This window comes from Meriones unguiculatus, chromosome 19 (assembly GCF_030254825.1).
Source record: "Meriones unguiculatus strain TT.TT164.6M chromosome 19, Bangor_MerUng_6.1, whole genome shotgun sequence".
NCBI lineage: Eukaryota > Metazoa > Chordata > Mammalia > Rodentia > Muridae > Meriones > Meriones unguiculatus.
The window spans coordinates 44,314,064-44,337,131 of record NC_083366.1 but is presented as its reverse complement, the minus strand read 5'-3'; the positions used below and the strand labels follow the sequence as shown (position 1 = coordinate 44,337,131).

At 38.2% G+C, this 23,068-nt stretch overlaps 1 protein-coding gene across 1 annotated transcript; it reads right to left on the bottom strand.

Annotated features, from left to right (window-relative positions):
* Nucleotides 1-2,646: 2,646 nt before the first annotated feature.
* Nucleotides 2,647-18,040, bottom strand: LOC132649229 (prolactin-8A9-like). The gene is made up of 6 exons (XM_060372521.1): nucleotides 18,010-18,040; nucleotides 16,558-16,739; nucleotides 15,616-15,654; nucleotides 14,689-14,805; nucleotides 3,769-3,948; nucleotides 2,647-2,835 (listed from the first exon to the last, which is right to left on the bottom strand). The coding sequence occupies exons 1-6, from the start codon at nucleotides 18,038-18,040 to the stop codon at nucleotides 2,647-2,649; spliced, it is 738 nt and encodes a 245-aa protein (XP_060228504.1).
* Between the last annotated feature and the right edge of the window lie 5,028 nt (nucleotides 18,041-23,068).

The following is a 23,068-nucleotide window of genomic DNA, read 5'->3' as shown; positions in this document are numbered from 1 at the left end:
ACTCAAAATTAGCTTCTCTGATGAGGGCTGAGAGATCCTCTCATCTGGGCATATAGCAATAAATCACTGTGAATCGGTTTAATGTCATATTCCATTCTCATAAAAATATTAGTAGGTTCTTCGTTATGAACATGACCTGGCTAGCCACAAGTTTATGGTCTTGATAAATATTATAACTACCAGCTTTGTTTCTGTCTTTAAACCCAACTAGAAAGTGGTTAGTTAATCACATGACAGTCATTTTCTTATTGCACCCATGGGCATAGATTGCCGGGCAGACAGATTGTAGCTCACAGGCTTCATGTCTGGGTATGCCTGGTGAGTACTTTTCCCTTCTTGCAGCATTCACAGCAGTAATGATGAAGCTTCCATATCCATTTTGTAACTTGATCTCTCCTTGCTCCATGACTCAAGTGTGTGGAATACTCAGGAATCAGATTTTACTATCAAGTTCTAGAGACAAACCAAGGGCCTTTTGTTTGGGACCTATGGGACCTCACTGGTTACTAACTTGAAAAGAGGTCATATATTTTTAACATTGTGCTTTTTATCTTGTTTTGTTTTGTTATTAATTTATGTGTGTATATACATACACACATATGGAAGCTTACACAGTAGTAGGGTTCCACATGAGTTTTTGGAAATGTCTTTAATGTTATTTGCCCCGCAACATATACTGTATTCTACAGTTCTCTTATATCATGCATCCAAATTTAAATTTTTCTTGATCCATTATTCCACATTAAGTTGTTATGCCACTACATTCCATTTTCCTTCCTTCAAAACTCTCTCTACCCATGGACCTTTACTAATTTGCTAACCAACCTCTGTGGATATTTTTTGTTATGACTATAATTTAAATTGAAATTGGGTTTGACATTCACATACTATTGATCTTGTCTGTCAGTTACCTTGGCCATTAAGGTCTCTAATAAGTCCATATAAATGTTAAGATTACATTTTCTAACAATAGGAAAAATGTCACTAATATTTGGGATGAAATTATTTGAATCTATAGAGTTTTGGAAAGGTATACATGCTCACAATATTAATTGTGCAATTTATCCAGCTTATAAACACTTTACATCTTGGAGAGACTTGTACATCATATTTCTTCATTGTTATATATCTTTCAATGTAGTAGTATTTGACTTCTTAAATTTATTATTAAGTATGTAATTTCATTTTTGGAAGGTAGTCTGAGTTGCATATTTTCTCACATGTTCTGATGAAAGTCGTTTTGGTATGTAGAAAACCTACTGAGTTTTCTTCCCCTTCAGTCTTTCTACTTTCTGAGACTGTTGTCAGAAGAAATGTTGTTCTTTGGGGTTCTTAAATTGTAGAATCATGTAATCTGCAATAGGGATTATTAGAATACTTCTGTTATTACAGCTTCGTTATTACAATCTCTTGTTTTATACTTTTGGTATCGACTTCAAGCAAAATAGTGAGTAAGACTATAAAGAGGACAATAGATGCCTTTGGAATTTAAAACAATATTATTTTACCATCTAGTGTAATGGTAGCTTTAAATGTATCATAGTTGGCTTTAATTTTATTTTTATCTGTTCATATTTTCCTAGTTTTATAAGGGTGTTTATCATGAAAAGATGGTTATATATGTAAAAAGTCATCTGCACCTACATTGGGGTATAACTGAAGTAGAGTAACAGCTGCTTTTAATGGTTACTATTATAAACAATAATAGATACTAGATATTAATAATGATAACAGAATGCTATTCATTATTAAGTTCCATTAATAATGATATTAGAGTGTGAGAAGGCTTTTCTTTCATCCTTAGCAGAATGAAAGACAACTGATTGCTATATCCCAGTTTCATGGCAGACAGCCAAAGTGAGTCTCCATCTTACAGCTCCTATGGATATACTATATACACCATATACAGAGTGCATCTAGTTAAAATGATTATGGAGCAAAGAAAATCATGCTAGACCCCGAGAAATGAAAACTTGGACAACATATGTGTGATGGTGCTATGGAGGATCAAATTTATAATGGGGAACATGACACAGGAGGCAGAGATTTGACTAACTGCCATTTGCATCTTAAAACAATTTTTAATTTCTCAAAATTAATTCTTTGGAAATTCTATGCATACATTGAGTTTGTCTTTATCATATTCACTTCATGTCTTCTTCCCTCCAAGTCTTCTTGAGTTTGTAGAGTCAAACAGCAGTTGGATTGGATAGGCTGTGTTTTCACTGTAAACCGAGTTTTTCAAGACAGTCTGGATGTCATGAAGCATTATGGCTTATATTCCTTGTTAGTATACGTGGATTAGAGTTTTACACTTTGTTAATTAGAGTTTTACACTTTGGTAATAACCTCATACTTTTCTGTGAGTATATTGAAGTAAACCATACATTTATTTTTAAGGTTAACATCTATTGTTTGTGATAAATTTGATTGGGGTAACGTAACTTTATTGATAGGCATTTTATTCACTTGAACAAAAGAAAATAGGCTTTTTAGACTTGGATATTTCTAAAGAAAATGCTTTTTATTATGTAAAAGGAGACAGATTATACCCACATATGCATTCAAAAGGTATAAAATTAGAAGAAACTTCTCAGCGATGGACTGTCATGGACCACCCCCGAAGCAGACAGGGTTGATGTGCACTTAACAATTTTCTCTGGTTATTCGACACCTCAGTGTTTTGAGATGAAACAGAGTGAAGTATATATCTGAGCGTAGGCAGTTGAAAAGGTTAAAAATTGCCCCAAACTGATCATTTCTGAAACTTGATTTTAAGGCTAGAAGATGTTTCCAGGTTGGGAAATTTTCCTCTTTCTTTTCTGTAGGATAGGCCTAAAAATCAAAATAACAGTTACTTGTTGAGTATATTGTTAGTGTTCCTTGTTTCTGATATGTGCAATCAGAAAAATACATTCAGAAATGTACTGCTTCCATCAAAGATATGGGTTTTCATTTATGTAGGCCAGGAGACTGTCAAGAAGTTCATCTTTTAGGAAGTACTATCAAGACTCATAAGTATGTGTTCTAATATGCAATGGATCACAGACAAGTAAGTACTTCTTTTCAGAAACAGAGGGAAAGTAGAAAGTTTCACTTTGACTCTCTGACATTGGAAGACCGATAGATGATTTCTCACTTAGGACACTCAAACATGTCATTTGTATATCACGGAAACTGATATGCACCACCATTTATATATACATTTCAACTAAATCCATTTCCATGAAGTTTATGAATGAAACTCTGACATATAATATGTATCAGTCCGTGATTTAATATATGAAGCCTAGGGATGACTAGAGCTCTTTCACCTTATCCCGGACAGGAGTCCTCTAAGGGCTTAATAGTAACAGTTGTGTTTAATTATGATCTCCAGAGTGGTAGTGATGAGAAGCAACTCTGAGAAGAATTGGAGCTGCCAGCAATCTCAAAGTCCAGTGGTTCTCAACTCTCCCAATCTGTGATAGTGAACACCATCCATAAAATAATTTTTGTTGCTACTACATAATTGTGATTTTTGAAAATAGTCATAATGTAAATACATGATACACAAGATATCTGATAGGCAACTGCAGTGAAAGGGTCCTTAAACCCCCAGAGGAGTCCTGACCCACATGTTGAGAACCACTGTCTTAGGAGAACATTATCCACGAGATCAGATATTTGCATTTTACTCTGGAAATATGAGTAATTTCCAACTTTTTTTTTTAATTTAGACAGCCCACCTCTTTTATGAATGAGAATAACCAATGGAAATTTTCTCACCTTGGTGAGTATCCATCTAAGATCATCCAGGAGTTCTCTGTTGTTCTCTTCAATCTCTTTTGCATTTGAAAGGACTGTTTTAGGAACATCGTCCATGGCACTCAGTTCAACCACTAGATGGTACAGAGGGACATTCCAGGCACCCACAAAATTGATCAACATTTTTAAATATTTTTCGGTCTGAGGAAACAAAATAGAAACATTATCTTATTGCATTAAAATAATTTCACTGAAGAAGTTTTTTCATATAATGCTATATGACCCATGTTGTAAAGATATTGCATGGTGTGGAAATGTAAAATTTAAACAATCCATCTATTATCTACATAAATGAATTAGTGTTTTTTTCTGAGATTAGGTCATCATGTTTTGTTCTCCCTATGAAATTCTAACATCCTCAGCTCTAATGAGATATTTATTATTTGTTTATTTGTCTATCAATTGATAAAGCAGGTATTTCTGGGATTCAATAGGTGCCAATAAGATTTGACTGAGGAAACAGAGATATCACCACACAGGGACAAGAGGCTCAAATGATTTTCACTCAGGGATTCATACACGCCCAATATATTATACATTCATTAATGTACACATTTGTGATATCTATATAAATTTAAGAAATTAGAACAAGGATACAATGAAGAGAGCATGGCACTCATGAATGGGCTTTCCTGTTGCCTCTGACAGACTAGGAATTTTGTTGCCATGTATAGGTTAAGAACCATGACACAGTATTGGATTTAATAATGGAATCAATGGAAATCAAACAGCCTATTGCCTCTCCAGGATTTGATGCTCATAGCTGATTTACCCATTCACTTTATTGATGTCTGTTAGTTTCCCCAGTCGTCATGGAAATGAGAATACAAAGATGTAACTGGCATTAAGGAAAGGAGCAGGCAAATGATGATGGCAATAGATAGGATCATGCTCTCATGTGATTCAGGCTGAGTTCTGCAATTGGTTGATGTGGCCACTTGCTACCTTACATTCCATTCAAGTGTAAATGTCTTGTAAAACTTTTCAAAACTGCCACTTCTTTTTATTACTTACTGAAATAACACCTGTTCCCATTAATCTATTTGTGAAGTTCAAATATAGCAATGCCAAGAGATTGCTTTTTGACATTCTCTCAAAATTCTACCTCTGAAGAAACATTTATTTTCTTGATATCTTTAACTTCATTTTCCCTTATAGTTGTCATATAATATTCAATTTAAATAAAATTCTGTTACATTATTACATGGACTCATAACAAGGAGATGATTGCAGTCACAAAAATAGAACTGCTATGACATATAGACCTCATGACTATGAATTAGTGCATTGTTGCACACTTAGGAACATGATAGTAGGAATTCACAGGACTATTCTGCTCATCTGAATTTTGGTTAAGGCATAGAGAAAAATGAGGAGACAAAGAAAAATGTAAAATAAATATAGAACCAGGACAGATTTAAAAATCAGGAAGAGTAGTGATAGTGTTCAGTAATTTAGAATGCCACCTTAGGGAACCCATTAACAACAGGTAATGAATACAGCTATATTTTCATCAATTACATAGGAGTGAGTACATAATCATAAAGAGCCAATTTAGCTAAAAGAACGCTAAAAGATACTAAGAAAATTTCACTGTAAATCATTCCTAAAATACCTACTTTTAAATGGACTATTCAAGAAACTTCATTATTATTGGTTAATTGATTTTATTTATAATTTATCAATAATATAATGTAATTTTTCATATTTTATGTCTACTTTTTTCTGTATACATTTTTACTGCATCTATCATAATTCCTGAAAAACCAACACAGCCATAAATACAGAGCATTAAGGAAACTCACCTTGACATTTTTTCTTTTTAAATGTCTATTATAAATTCATTACAATTTATTTATTTGTATCTCAGCTGTTGCCACCTGTCTCATTCCCTCCCTCATTTGTTCCTAGTCCTGCCCTAACAATCCTGCTCTCCCTTCTTCTTCTCCTCCAATGGCCCTTCCCAGTCCACTGAAAGGGGAAGTCCTCCTCCCCTTCCATCTGACCTAGCCTATCAGGTCTCATCAAGACTTGCTGCATTGTATTCATCCTTGGCCTGGTAAGGTTGCTTCCCCCATCAGGGGGAGGTGATCCAAGAGCCAGCCACTGAGTTCATGTCAGAGACAGCCCCTGTTTCTCTTACTAGGGAAGCTCCTTGTATATTGAAATGCCACAGGCTACAGCTGTGCAAGTGTTCTGGGTTAATCTCCATGAATGGTCCTTGCCTGGAGTATCAGACTCAGCAAATACTTCTGGGCCCCTATTTTTGGTTCTGTTGCTCTTCTTGTGGAGTTCCTGTCTTTTCCAGGTCATTCTATCTCCACCTTCTTTCAGAAGATTCTCTGCACTCTGTCCAATGTTTAGCTATGATGATCAGCATCTGTTTTGATACCTAACTAGGTCGACTTTTTTTCAGAGATCCTCTGTGGTAGGCCTGCTCACTGTTTTCTCACTCTTCCAACGTCTACCTCATTTGCTTTTCTGAATAAAGACTAGGAATCTTATCCAGGGTCCTGTTTCTTGCTTAACTTTTTTATGTGTAAAGATTTTAGTATGTTTATCCTATATTATATGTCTGATATCCACTTATGAGCGAGTATTCCATTTGTGTCTTTCTGCTACTAGAATACCACACTCAAGATGATCTTTTCTAGTTCCCACCATTTGCCTGAAAATTTCATGATTTTGTTGTTTTTAATTGCTGAGTAGTATTACATTCTCTAAATGTACCACAATTTCTATATCCATTCCTCAGCTGAGGGATATCTGGGTTGGTTCCAGGTTCTGGCTACTATGAATAAAGCTGCTATGAAAATGGTTGAGCAAAGTCTTTGTTGTATACTCAAGAAATTATACAGCAACAAACCAAGTAGTCCAATTGAAAAATGAGTACATAACTAAACAGAGAATTCTCAATAGAGGAACATAGAATGCCAAAGAAACACTTAAAGAAATGCTTGATAGGGAGGAGCACAAGATGGCAGCGCTGTGATGACTCTCCTTCTGACCAGCAGCACAGCAGGATCTACACAGTGACCAGCAGTCAGAACTCGTGGCCCTAAAACACAAGTGATTGTCTTTCCCAGGTGAGAGGATACCACACAGTGGGGGATTCAATCAGCTTTAACTCATGGAGCTAAACCATTGAAGAGATCCCGGTTCCACCATGGACTTGGTTGCCAGCACAGAGCTGCCATATGCCCGTGTTCTCTGATCACTGTCCCAGACTGAACTGTGGGCACTACAACACCAGAGATTGGGATTTCCAGTCAAGAGATAACCCCACGGTGCATGAAATGATTGGGACCCACCTTCGGTCACCCAGACATCCCCTGAAAAATACTCGGGTTCCGCGGGTGCCCAGGATCCAGGTGCCTGCACAGAATCCTGCCTGTGTGCCTGACTCGATGCCCCAGATTGAACTGTGGGCCACAGGGCACCAGAGACTGAGTTTCTCTGTCGGGTTCAAATCCAAAGGGAGTGGAATGGCTGGCCTGATCTCAGAGCACTCAGCCGATACCACCTGAAATAGCAAAAAGTTCTTGGGAAAAATTACCCAGTTTTGGCAGACACCCAGGCACCCAATCTTCAGAAATGCAGAAAGGCAGAGTCATGTAAGTCTTTACGTGGGAGTTCTACTCGCCATCACAGACAGAACAGCTGTTCCCAAAGCAAAGACTGGGTGTCCCTGTCAGGAGGAAACACCACAGTGGGGGTGGGGGAATCATCAAGTCCAATGCTCAGGACACCCAACTCCAAAATACTTTCCGGATTCACATAGACTCTAGGCTCTAGCATTCTACTGCTGGCATGAGCAATGTGCTCACCCTCCATTATTAAATCTATCTAGGGCACTGAGGCACACAGCTACATCCTCAGACCTACACAAGCCAGAGAGTCATTACTGCATTCCTCAGATACTGTTCCTAGGATCAACCAGTTATGCCTAGCTAAGCTGACAAAACTGTGAGACTCCCTGGTTCTTCAGAGGGATGCACCCAACAATTACACCTTAAGAGCAACAGCTGCTGCTCACTAAATTCAGAGCATGAAACCCAGCAGCAGGCAGCCAGCACCAGGACCTCTCCTGATGAGAGGAGAGGCTTCCTGAACACCACAGTTACTTCACAGTTCCATACACCTGAAATGAACTGTGACAATTCCTCAGAAGCACCACCATTCAGTTGACCATACCCAAAAAGCAGAGGAGAACTTCAGAACCCCACCAAGTGGATTCTCCCCACCCCAGGATGCAGCAGGCACCAGAAATTAATAGACAACACCTGAGACAGAGAGATATGTAGAGGCCAGCAAAAAAGCACAATTAACAAAAAGCAAAGCAATATGGTATCAACAGAACCCAGTTATCGAGGGTCAAGTATCCCATGGACACCTTAACATAGGTGAAATTCAAGAAGATGACCTTACATCTATGCTTATGAAGAGGTCAGTGGAGGGAAGCCAATAAAATGAGTAAAGGTTTAGGAGAAGATATAATAAAACAGATTATGGTCATCCATAAAGAAATACAGGAAGTTGCAGCCAAACAGCTTATGGCATTCAGAGAGAAAATGATTAAATCACTGAAGGAAATAAAAGCAACAGAGGTATGTTTAAAGAAACAGCTGAAGGAATTGAAGGAAAAACATGAAAATACAGTCAAACAGGTAAAGGAAATCATCAAAATGTTTCAAGATCTGAAGATAGAATAGGAAGAATTAAAAGAAAACACAAATGGAGGAAATGATGGAGAGGGAGAACCTAGGAAAGAAAATAGGAACTACACAGGTAAACATAACCAACAGATTGCAAGATATGGAAGAAAGAATCTAAGGTGTGGAAGATACAATGGAAGAAATCAATGTATCCATCAAAGAAAATAATAAATCTAAAAATTATCTGTCACAAACCATCCAAGAATTCCAAGACAACATAAAAAGACAAATCCTAAAAATAATAGGAATAGAGGAAAAAGAAGATTCCCTCCTCCAAGGCCCAGAAAATATTTTCAACAAAATTATTGAAGAAAATTTCCCCAACTTAAAGGGGAGAGTGAATGGAATTTTATGTAAGAACTGGGAAATAGTAAGAGCTGGAGAGGACAGGGTCTCCACAAGGAGAGCAACAGAACAAGAAAATTTGAACACAGGGAACTTCCCAGAGACTCATACTCCAATCAAGGACTATTCATAGAGATAACCCAGAACCCCAGCACAGATGTAGCCCAGGGCAGTTCAGAGTCCAGTTGGGTTACATAGTAATGTGAAGAGGGCCTCTGACATAATCTGATTGGCCTGCTCTTTGATCACCTCCCCCTGGGGGGGAGCAGCCTTACCAGGCCATAGTAGAGGACAATGCAGCCACTTTGATGTGAACTGATGGACTAAGATCAGAAAGGAGAGGAGAACCTCCCCTGTCAGTGGACTTGGGGAGTGGCATGAATGCAGAGGGAGGAGGGAGGGTGGAATTGGGAGGGGAGGAGGGAGAGGCTTATGGGGGGATGCAGAATGAATAAAGTGTAATTGATGAAAGATTAAAATAAAAAGTGGGAAAAATAATTTAAGAACCTTAAAAGGCTTTCAAAAGTGGAGGAAAACATGGAGTTAGTCAATTTACATGGAGCACATCTCGCCCCTGGGGGCAATGGTCTCCTGAACCTACTCAGACCTCGGACACCACCACTGCTAGTTCTAGAACTGATGCAGGATGTTCCAACGAGGGGGTTAAGGCTTCTCATAATATTTCCTATAAACCCACACCTGTTTGTTTATATCCCCCATTTTTATTCATTATTAGCCAGTTAGAGCCAAGTAATTGTGGTAATGATACTTGTTTATTTGCCCAATGCTGGAATGCTAGTGAATTTAGGTATGCCCTGGTTACTCCCATGCCTCGCTGGGTGACAAAAACAAATTTCGACAATACCTACACACAAATCCAGCGTTACAGAAGAAACTAGAAGAAAAATACAACCCAAGAAAACTAACCACTTTCAAGAAAACATAGGAAATAAATAACCTCACTACAGCAATACCAAAAGTAGCCAAATACACAAACACACTAACATAGCCAACATCAATATCAAAGGATCTAACAGCCACTGGTCTTTAATCTCCCTCAACATCAATGAACTCAATTCTCCAATAAAAAAACATAGACTAACAGAATGGGTGCTTAAAGAAGACCCAACAATCTGTTGCATACAGGAAACACACCTAAATCATAAAGATAGACATTACCTGAGAGTAAAGGGCTAGAAGACAGTTTTCCAGGCAATGGACCCAACAAGCAAACAGGAGTAGCCATTTTAATATCTAATAAAATAGATTTTCAATGAAAATTAATGAAAAGAGATATAGAAGGAAACTTCATACTCATCAAGGGAGAAATCATCCAGGAAGATATCAAAATCCTGACCATCTATGCCCCAAATGCAAGGGCACATACATTTGTAAAAGAAACTTTAATAAAACTTAAACCAAACATAGACCCCACACATTAATAGTGAGAGACTTCAACACCCCACTCTCCACAATGGAGTGGTCAACAAAACAGAAATTAAACAAAGAATCAATAACTCTGATAGAGGTCATGAATCAAATGCACCTCACGGATATCTACAAAACCTTTCACCCAAACACAAAAGAATTTACCTTCTTCTCAGCACCTCATGGAACCTTCTCCAAAATAGACCATATAGTTTGTCACAAAGCAAGCCTCAACAGATAAAAGAAGATTGAAATAATCCCTTGTATCCTATCTGATCAGAATGGACTAAAGCTGGACCTCGATGACAAATATACCAAAAGGCCTACACAGACATGGAAACTAAACAACTTGCTACTAAATGACAGCTGGGTCAGAGAAGAAATAAAGAAAGAAATTAAAGACTTCTTGGAATTCAACGAAAATGAAGGCACAACATACCCAAACATATGGGACACATGAAAGCAGTGCTAAGAGGAAAGTTCATAGCACTAAGTGCTTTCAAGAAGAAATTCAAAACATCTCATGCAAGCAAATTAATGGCTTACTTAAAAGACTTAGAAAAAAAGAAGCAGACACACCAAAGAGGAGTAGACAGCTGGAAATAATCAAACTCAGCGCTGAAATCAATAAATTAGAAACAAGTAAAACAATTCAAAGAATCAATGAAACCAAGAACTGTTTCTTTGAGAAAATCAACAAGATAGACAAAACCTTAGCCAAAATACTAAATGGCAGAGAGAAACTATCCAAAACAACAAAATCAGAAACGAAAAGGGGTACATAACCACAGACACTGAAGAAATCCAAACAATAATTAGGTCTTACTTACAAAGTTACAAAATTTTGCCACAAAATTTGAAAATCTAAATGGAATGGACAATTTTCCTGACGGGTGCCAAAGCTGAATCAAGACCAGGTAAACCAATTAAATAGTCCTATATCCCCTAAAGAAATAGAAGCTGTCATCAAAAGTCTACCATGCAAAAAAGCCCAGGGCCAGATGGTTTCAGTGCAGAATTCTACCAGACCTTCAAAGAAGAGCTAACATCAATACTCTTCAAAATATTTCAAAAATAGATACAGAAAGAACACTGCCAAACTCATTCAATGAAGCCACAGTCACCTTGGTACCTAAACCTCACAAAGACCCAACAAAGAAAGAGAATTTCAGGCCAATCTCCGTCATGAACATTGATGCAAAAATATTCAACAACATGCTTGCAAACGAATCCAAGAACACATCAAAGATAACATCCACTATGTCCAAGTAGGCTTCATCCCAGGCATGCAGGGGTGGTTCAATATATGGAAATCTATCAATGTGATCCACCACATAAACAAACTGAAGGAGAAAAACCACAGGATCATCTCCTTAGATGCTGAAAAAGCAACATCCATTCATGTTTAATATATTGGTGAGATCAGGGATACATGTCACATACCTGAACATAGTAAAGGCAATATACATCAAGTCTATAGCCAATATCAAACTCAATGGAAAGAAACTTAAACCATTCCCACTAAAATCAGAGACAAGGCAAGGCTGCCCACTCTCTCCATATAATTTCAACATTGTTCTGGAAGTCCTTGCTAGAGCAATAAGACAATTGAAGGAGATCAAGGGGATACAAAATGGAAAGGAAGAAGTCAAAGTATCACTATTTGCAGATGTTATGGTAGTATACATGACTGACCCCAAAAATTCTAGCAGGGAAGTCTTACAGCTGATTAACACCTTCACTAAAGTGGCAGGATACAAAATCAACTCAAAAAAAAAAAAAAAATCAGTAGCCCTCCTGTATACAAAAGACAAAAGGGCCGAGAAAGAAATTAGGGAAAAAACATCCTTCACAATAGCCACAAAGACATGAAATACCTTGGTGTGAACCTAACCAAACAAGCCAAAAACATGAATGAAAAAAATTTCCTGTCTCTGATGAAAGAATTAGAAGAATATATCAGAAGATGGGAGGATCTCCCATGCTCATGGCTTGGCAGGATTAACATAGTAAAAATGGCCATCTTACCAAAAGTAATCTACAGATTCAATGCAATTCCCATCAAATTACCAACACAAATCTTTATAGACCTGGAAAGAAAAATTCTTAACTTCATATGGAACAACAAGAAACCCAGAATTGCTAAAACAATTCTCTATAGTAAAAGATCTTCAGGAGGTATCTCCATCCCTGATCTCAAGCTGTACTGTAGAGCAACAATACTAAAAACTGCATGGTACTGGCATAGAAAAAGACTCCGGGATCAATGCAATCGATTAGAAGACCCTAACATAAATCCACACACTATGGACACCTGATTTTTGACAAAGATACCAAAACCATTCATTGGAAAAAAGACAGCATCTTCAACAAATGATGCTGTGCTGATCCAACTGGATGTCTACATACAGAAAAATGAAAATAGTTCCATACTTATCACTCTGTACAAAACTAAAGTCCAAGTGGATCAAAGACCTCAACATACAACCAGACACACTAAACCACTTAGAACAAAAGTGGGGAAGAGCCTTGAACTCATTGGCACAGGAGACAACTTCCTGAACAGAACACCAACAGCACAAGATTGTTGGCTCTAAGACCAACAATCAATCAATGGGACCTCATAAGACTGAAGAGCTTCTGTAAAGCAAAGGACACTGTTGTCAGAACAAAACGACAGCCTACAGATTGGGAAAGGATCTTCACCAACCCTGTATCTGACTGAGGACTAATATCCAGTATATATAAAGAACTCAAGAAGTTAAAGAGCAAAAAACCAAGTATTCCAATTAAAAAATGGAGTACAGAGCTAAACAAAGAATTCTCAATAGAAGAATATCGAATGGCAGAGAAATACTTAAAGAAATGCTCAACGTAATTAGACATCAGGGAAATGCAAATTAAAAAGACCCTAAGATTACACCCATGAGAATGGCTAAGATCAAAACCTCAAGAAAGAACACATGCTGGAGAGGTTGTGGAGAAAAGGGAACTCTCCTCCACTGCTGGTGGGAATGTAAACTTTTACAACCACTCTGGAAAGCAATGTGGCACTTTCTCAGACAACTAGGAATAGCGTTTCCACAAGATCCAGCTATACCTCTCTTAGGTATATACCCAAAAAGATTCTCAAGTACACAATAAGGACATTTGCTCAACCATGTTTGTAGCAGCCTTATTTGTAATAGCCAGAAGCTGGAAACAGCCTAGATGTCCCTTGGTGGAGGAATGGATTCACAAACTGTGGTATACCTACAGAATGGAGTATTACTCAGCAATAAAAAACAAGAAAATCATGAAATTTGCACGTAAATGGTGGCATCTGGAAAAGATCATCCTGAGTGATCTATCCTAGAAGCAGAAAGATGCACATGGTATATACTCATAGACATATAATATAGGATAAACCTACTAAAATCTGTACACGTAAAGAAACTAATCAAGAGGGAGGACTCTTGCTAAAATGCTCATTTTCTATCCAGAAAGGCCTAGAGGATGGACATCAGAAGAGGGAGAAAAAGAGGGAACAAGTCAGGAGCCTGACACAGAGGACCTCTGAAAGGCTCTGTCCTGCAGACTATCAATGCAGATGCTGAGACTTTTGGGCAATCTTTGGGCAGAGTGCAGGGAATCTTAGGAAAAAAGTGGGAAACAGTAAGATCTGTAGAGGACAGGTACTCCACAAGGAGAGCAACAGAACCAAAAAATATGAGCACAGTGGTCTTTCCTCAGACTGATACTCCAACCAAGGACTGTGCATGAAGGTAACCTAAGACCCCTGCACAGATGTAGCCCATGACATGGGTTCCATTGTAATAGGAACAGGGACTGTCTCTGACATGAACTGATTGGCCTGATCTTTAATTATCTCCCCCTAAGGGGGAAGCAGCATTACAAGGCCACAGAAGAAGACACTGTAGCCACTCCTGATGAGACCTAAGTGACTAGGATCAGAAGGAAGGAAAAGAAAACCTCCCATATCAGTGTACTTGGGGAAGGTCATGCATGCAGAGGGTGGAGGAAGGAAGGAATTGGGACAGGAGGAAGGAGGGAAGCACAGGGGGGATACAAAGTGAAAAATGTGTAATTAATATAGAATTAAAAATTAAAAAAAAAGAAATGCTCAACATACTTAGTCATCAGGGAAATGCAAATCAAACAACCCTGAGATTTCACTGTACACCCATCAGAATGGCTAAGATTAAAACTCAAGTGACAACACATGCTGGAGAGGCTGTGTGGAACCCTCCTTCATTGCTGTTGGGAATGTAAACTTGTCCAACCACACTGGAAATCAAACTTTCTCAGACAATAAGGAATAGTGCTACTCAAGATCCAGCTATACTACTCCTAGCTTTATATCACGTATATATACCTAGTATAAAACAAGGACATTTCCTTCTTCCATATTTGTGTGTTCAAGTCCTGAAGCTGGAGGGTTCATGATCCTGGAGTTGCAGTGAGTTCTGGCAGTGTAAATAGGATAATCCTCCCTAACCATTTTTGAAAGCTGCAAATAAGAAACAAAATATTTGCATTACAGAAATTATAAATTACTTCATTAACAGAAAATTAATGCATTTGTTGGTTATCAAATTTTAATCATAAAAACTAATATTAAGGAATTAAGAAAATGATCATCAACTAATTCTTAGACTCATGTATCTGCATGTTAATTTGGCTCTTCACCCAACTTTTGAATCCTGTCTTCTTATTCTCCTGTATTCCCCCTTTTTCTAGAGGTTAGTATTTGGAAGGCAGACACTGAAAGAAGTAAATTTATCAAGAACTGAATGTTTTAATTATCATCTTTCCCTAGGATTTCAGCAGGAAGCCATAGCTCATAATTATTAATCTTTCTGTTTTTTTCTGTAAATACTAATATTGATCTACTCAGGTATCTGAATTATAAATTTCTTAATTGAACATTGAATACATAGTTGTGTAATATAAAGATTTTAATAGTTGTAAAATGAAATTGTTTCTCTGTTGTTTCAAAATTACTAATGAAAGATAGAATATTTACAGTAAACTCTAAGTGAAGAAAAATAATAAAATAATAATTTTATTTAGTCTATTCGTGATTGTATGATTAATGAAATATTAAATTGTATTAAATATATAATTTAAGATCTCTTATATATTTCTAATAATCGGCTAATTAATGAAAGCTTAGTAATTATTGTGAAGGTTAAGAAGTTGAAAAACTGTCAGTTAAGAATATGAAATAAATAATACACTGTAATGCTTTCTTATCTAAATTTTGATCAGTAGCGTGAGGATTCTTTGGGTAGCAGTTGGAAAGAAGTTAGGTACTTACAAAATTACTAAAATATTTGGAAGAGCGGTCATCGAGGAACTGGGTCATGTTAAGGGGAAAAAAATAACATCTAGTCAGAAAAAAAACAACATAAAAACATGTTTATTTCAAACAGAATCACATTCTCTTGATGTACATCATATTGAAGGTTTGTCTATTTTTTTCTTTGGATTTCCGGACTTTGAGAAATGAAGTGTATCAATCAGCCTGAAATGAACAGATATACTTCTAATTCTGCTCTGATATTGGACAAATTCTAACACTATAAATTCTTAAACCACAATAACTAGTATTTATGTGCTTCTTAGAAATCTAGATTTCTTCCTTCCTTCCTTCCTTCTTTCCTTCCTTCCTTCCTTCCTTCCTTCCTTCCTTCCTTCCTTCCTTCCTTCCTTCCTTCCTTCCTCCTTTTTTCTTTTATCTCTCTTTCTCTTTCCTTTCCTTTCTCTCTCTTTCTTTCTTTCTTTCTTTCTTTCTTTCTTTCTTTCTTTCTTTCTTTCTTTCTTTCTGTTTTCTTTCTCTCTGTCTCTCTATCTTTATTCTTGCCTCTTCACATGTTTTAGTTTACCTGTATTCCAAATATATAGTTCACTGCACCATCCACACTTAGAGTAAATATCTTAACTGCCCTATTTGAACTTGGCCAATTGAAATTCATTTCCTTGAATGTAACAATAGGAAATGAGAATTCACTCCCTAGTCATATTTGTAAAGGTCTCTAGTATAGGGTATTTTTTTTTTTTCACAAAACCAGAGAAAATGTAGAAAAAATCATTAGGTTCATTGACATTTTATGAAACTGTCCAGTTGACCCTTTCCATGTATCAGTACTTGGAATGTCCTTTACCAATAACTTTATATTTTCTGATATTTGAGTTGTGATGCTTACTGTCTCAGGTTCCAGCAGAATTCAAACATTAGTATGAAGGTGGAGGTACTTACAAATTCTTCATTTATTTGCTCAGCAAGACTACGGATTGTTTCAGCTCTGTCGAGGGCATTGCTAAAGGTTTCCACAGGGGGCTCCGTACAGCCTCCCTCTTCAGTAAGACATGGAAGAATTGCTGCAGCTTTCTCCCACAGCAGTAGGTTTGACGTCACCAAAAACAGGACTGTCCCTGCGACTTAGAAACAGGAGCCACTTAGGAATAATGTATTGATCTGAGGATTTCAGGGTTCAACTGATTTAGAAAAGTTTTATCTGTCTGCCGTTTTCTTTACTAGATTATTTGGTATTGACTCTCTAGCATGATAGATATAATTACTGAGAGTATTTAGGCAAGGTAATGTGTTTTTCTCTATAACAATTTGAGAAGCAAGTCATTTCCCATTACCTGTGTTTCAGGAGTGCTTCTACATTTTACAAATGTCTGTAACTGAAATTAATTCTGTAGAATATTTAAGCCCTTATTAAGATGATGTGGCAACCTTGGAGTTTAAGCTCAATTTCATTTATGAAACTATTGAAGATTACTTTTTTAATTTTAACTTTTTTTATTTATTATACTTTATTTACTTTGTATTGCAGGTGTAGCCCCCTACCTCATCCCCTTCCTATCCCACCTTTCCTCCTTCTTCTCCTCCCATGACCCTTCCCTGTCCACAAATAAAGGAGGTCCTCTTTTCCTTCCATCTGACCCTAGCCTGTCAGGGTTCAAAAGGACTCCGTGTATTGTCTTCCTCTGTGGCCTGGTTAGGCTGCTTCCCCTTCCAGGGGAGATGATCATAGAGCCAGCCCCGGAGTTCATGTCAGAGACAGCCCCTGTTCCCCTTCCAAGCGTGCCCATTTGAAGACTGAGCTGCTGTGGGCTACATATGAGAAAGGGTTCTAGGTTATACCCATTAATTGTCCTTGGTTGGAGTATGAATCTCAGAAAAGACCACTATGCCCACATTATTTGGTTTTGTACTCTCCTCATAAAGCTTCAGTCCCCTCCAGGTCTTTCTATTTTCCCCTTCTTTCATATGATTTCAAATCAAACTCCTTGTAACTTAACAATTCCAAACTGACTTTGTATTTTAGGACAGCTTCTCTTCATCTTTTGTATTAGTAACCCTGTCTTTATTTATTGTCTAACATGTAGAGAAAGCAAACAAATAAACTGTGCTTTCTTTGTTCCATCAGCATCCAAAATTATGATATCCACCACGAAGTTTAAAATCAAAAAATTCCCTGCACTCTTGTATACTTCTACAATACCTTTCAAGAAAATAATTTTAAAGGATGTAAGAAAACCTACCCTGGAGTATTTTTTTTTTTTGTAATACTATGAACAAGTACTTGTTGATGCCAGACTGATCATCAGAGATTCCTAAGAACTTCATTAAAAGAAACTAAATGAACAATTTAATTGATTATTTTTCATAGAGAGACATAGAAGAAAATTCACTTACAGAAGTGAAGTTGACTTAATGGTAGCTCCATCGCTGAGGAGTTCCCAAGCAGGATGAGTGCTGACTCTGGTGAGCTGCTTCACTGGATTCATGCATTCAGCTTGTTTCCTCCTACCATATATACTAGCAGATAAGCCCCAAGGTTATGCATAGCCGTGCGACAGCAAGAAGTCATGTTCATACGTGAACCATGTCTGTATATCTCCAGGGAATGTTAACAGATGTATAACCACATACTTATCTCTTTCTGGAGGATTTCCTTTTGCTTCTTCCTGGGTCATGATTCCTGTCCAAGATAGTTTTGATATCTCTGAAGCCATCTTAGCAGCCTGATGACAAATGATCAGGAAATAAATGTTGTTCATAATTACTTCTATTTCCTTGGATTCTAATATTTTTCTATAATCTCCTTCATAATGTTTATGGACAGAGAGGGATTCCTTATTGAATATTTGAACACCAGGACACAGCATTAATAAATTATCCATGGTGTTATTATGCATCCCTACCAGTAAACACTAAATACTCTGAATAGTGATTCTTTAAAACCTAAGATGACAGTCAAAATAATCCAAGTTTAATTTAGATATTTGAAAGTCAGTTTAAAAGACATCATATAGCTCGACAATTGTTTAGACAGATTTGCAGCGCAGGAATAATTCTCATGTTGTATGCTAGTGACACAAAGTCCAGCATACTTTCATTGACAGCCAGGTTGAGCGATTTGCCATAGGGTATCAATTTGCTCCTGCAAGAGGTCAATCCTCTGATTGAACACCATCAAGCTTCCTTTTAGTTGAGCATTAATTCCTTTATGTACAACTAAGGCATGAGCTACATTGGCTAAATGATTATTCAGGGTCTGAGCAGTCTGCCCAGTATGACTCATGGCTAATGCCCTGGTGGTAGCTCCAACAGCCGTCAATGAGATGGTAGTAACAATGGTGGCTGTAGTTCCAAGATCCCTTTTCTGTCTGAAGCGAGTCATAGCGTGAGGGGCATCAATGGGCATAGGCACCCAGTGAGGCATGCGAGTAACCAGGGCATACCTAACTTTACTAGCATTCCAGCATTGGGCAAAAAAGCAAGTATCATTACCACAATTACTTGGCTCTATCTGGCTAATAATGAATAAAAATGGGGGATATAGACAAACAGGTGTGGGCTTATAGGAAATATTATGAGAAGCCTTAACCCCCTCGTTGGAACATCCTGCATCAGTTCTAGAACTAGCAGTGGTGGTGTCCGAGGTCTGAGTAGGTTCAGGAGACCATTGCCCCCAGGGGCGAGACGTGCTCCATGCCAATTGACTAACTCCATGTTTTCCTCCACTTTTGAAAGTCATTTAAGGTTCTTAAATTATTTTTCCCCTTTTTTTTAAAATGTTTCATCAATTACACTTTATTCATTCTGCATCCCCCCATAAGCCCCTCCCTCCTCCCCTCCCAATCCCACCCTCCCTCCTCCCTCTGCTTGCATGCCACTCCCCAAGTCCACTAATAGGGGAGGTTCTCCTCTCCTTTCTGATCTTAGTCTGTCAGTTCACATCAAAAGTGGCTGTATTGTCCTCTACTGTGGCCTGGTAAGGCTGCTCCCCTCCCCAGAGGGAGGTGATCAAAGAGCAGGCCAATCAGAGTATGTCAGAGGCAGTCCCTCTTCACATTACTATGTAACCCAATTGGAACTGCCCTGGGCTACATCTGTGCAGGGGTTCTAGGTTATCTCCATGAATAGTCCTTGGTTGGAGTATGAGTCTCTGGGAAGTTCCCTATGTTCAAATTTTCTTGTTCTGTTGCTCTCCTTGTGGAGACCCTGTCCTCTCAAGCTCTTACTATTTCCCAGTTCTTACCTAAAATTAGGTAATTGGACTGGAGAATTCGATACTACGATGGAGCAGCTGAGAGTGGCCATTGTCACAGTAAATTCTACCGGAGTGGACGCAGGACTAGCCACAGGATTATCAACATGGATTGCTGCAGCCATGAATCATCTGAAGGAATGGGCGGGCATGGGAGTGTTAGCAGGCCTTCTGGTGTTGGTCTCCTTGGTTTGCCTGTGGTATATATGCAAGATTAGAGTCTCACAACAGTGTGATGCAGCCATGATCATTCAGGCCTTTACAGCCATTGAAGCAGGACATCCTCCCCAAGCATGGTTGGATACCATAAAAAGCTAAAATGATACGCTCAGGATGCGAGGCTAAGCACTGCACTCAGGGTCAGCCGCTTTGGACCCAGAGAAGACCATGTCTGATTGCATGCGGGTTGATGCCCCAGGTCCCGCCTCTGAGAAAAAGGTATTGGACGGGTCTGATGCTCTTTGGGTGGATGACACCTAAATGAACATCTGTACAAAGTCCCAATTTATTTCTAATATCAGAGATCAGACCTCTACTCTTGCCTGATGCGTCTAAAACAAAAAGGGGGAACTGTAGAGAGCTGCGGAATGCTATGCCTTAAAGATGGAGCTGGTTTCTGCCTTCCACCTTCCCGATGGTGAGTGCTCTCTGTCAGGAACAACTCCACATTTGGCTAAGGCCGAGGATCTGGCTTGCTTCCATGTATGTGGACCTATCTGCATTGCCCCCGTGGCACGCCTGGGTTGGCTACCCAGAGGCTATTTAAGCTGTGGGCTGGCTTTCCCCGGGGTCCGAGGATTGTTCAATGTTCCTGAATAAACTGCATTGAAAAAAAAAAAAAGACATCATATATATTTAAATACAACAGCAACAAAAATCTCTAAATTCTCTCTAGATACTATGGCCCTTCAAGTTAATGAACATGCATTTTCATAAAATACCAAGTATGGATTCTTTTCTTGGAATTGATATTAATTACATCAGAAATTCATTGTACTAAAAACTATTGTGCCACTGTTGCCCTAGTGAAAATAGTTTTATACTCTTATTGCTAGAATTAGCACTTTGGTCATAGTAACACTGATGACAGTTCTCCAAAGTCAACTGTATTGTGGCTGACAGATTTAGGTAGCCATTCAACATAGAGGAATTTTCCACCTCAATGCCAAGCAATTTCCTCAGGCTGTTAACAGAGAATACATGCTGCCTAAAGCATTTAGGCCAACTATTTAGTTCTGGTGCTCATTCAAAAGAAGATACAGCTGCAAGAATATGTGAATGATCAATCCTCACTCAGAATGAAAAATGGATGGGCATTGGAAGAAAGAGAAAACAGGGAACAGGACAGGAGCCTAAAACAGAGGGCTGCTGATAGTCTCTACCCAGGAGTATATCAAAGCAAATGCTGAGACTTTTAACCAAACTTTGGGCAGAGTGCATGGAATCTTCTGAAAGATGGGGGAGATAGTCCTGGAGAGGACAGGAACTACACTAGGAGAGCAACAGAACCAAAACACCTGGGTACACAGATCTTTTTCTGAGACTTATACTTCAACCAAGGACCATTCATGAATATAACCTAGAACCACTGCTCGGATATAGCACATGGCAGTTCAGTATCCAAGTGGGTACCATAGTAAGGGGAACAGGAACTGTCTCTGACATGATATGAACTCAGTGGCTGGCTCTTTGTAAGTAGCCTCAGAAACCCATCTTTCAAGTCAGTCTTATGAAATGAACTCAATCTAAAATCTGGGATTTTATTGAATAAACACGTGGTTCTCACAGGTACATTCACTTTCATGTATATTCTTTCTTATAAATTATTTAACAGCCTCACTTGTATCCTTCCTGATGTGTCACCAAATAATAATTTGTACAGAAGTTGTTTATATGTAATGGAAGTTTTATAGAGATTCACCATTAGTGTAGACAAATAGTACCTGGTTCAGGAAACCATAATTTCACTTTCTGGTTCTGTATATAAGTGGACATTTATTATGCCTTAGCATTGGCTTTGCATATCATAGACAAGTCCCAAATGTTTATTGTTTTTTCCTTCTAAAGCACATGGTTGTGTGGGTTAGCATGGATGGCTTCATCACTTCTGTTCTAAGCCTATGACCTAATGACAGCTCTATGATCTCTTTTGGTTGCTGCACCTGGGACTGTGACATATGATCAAGGAAGTGTTGGCGTCTGGCTAAGGGTCAAGAAGGAGCAGGTCACACTCATAGCGGCCAAGCTTAATACACCTCAAGTTTAGTTCAACTTATCAATAGTTTCTTGCTTGGTCTTAATCCCCTGAAGCTGTTTATTTGTCAACAGTATTTTAGGAAAGTACCCAAGTTTGGATGAATAATATCCCCACAGACTCCCCTTTCCTCAGCCACAATTCAACATAACTTGCACAGCCTTAAGCAACACATTTCCAACTTTTTGTGCAGCTTGTTTTCCTACTGAACCTTAACCCAGCACTCCTATCTACATGAGGGAGATTTACATACAGTATTCTGGGAGGCAGATGTAATTGCCTACCCCTACAGGAAGTTTTATTTTCCTTGATCTATTTCCTCTTTCTTCCACTATTGCCTTTAGCCCCAGTGATTTTGGATACCCAGGAATTCTAGTCTTCCTGGCAAATTGGCATGGTTTTTTCCTTTAAGATGTCCTCAGGTCCTTCATAACATATTTCAGGAATGTACTATTAGTCAACATGCTGATTTTACCACATATGCTGTCCATCTCAGACATCTGTTTCCTGCAGTAGGGAGTTAAGTGGAAAGCAGTGTCTCATCATTTACCCCATTTATTCTGTTTACAGACATTTTGCTGCTCATATCTCCCACACATTCTGTCTAGTCAGCATTTCCTTGGATATCCTAGATTGGTCACAGTGAAGATCTTGCCACATTTGACTTCCCATGAGCCTTGCTCTCATATTTTTTTTCCTTTCTTCTCTTAATTTCTGAGTAATATTTAAATCAAGTTCTAGTAACTTTATTCCCAGAAATTACTTCTACTGCAAGTGAAATTTTTTGCTGAATTATCACTGGAGAAGAGATAATATACAACCTCTAAATTCACATTTTTTGGAACCAGGCTGTCATCTCTTCTCATTAAGTGAATGTGTATTTGAAGAATGCAGGAGGCAAGGTCTAAAGCTCCCTGACATGTGTAAAGGGACTTATTCTTGCCATG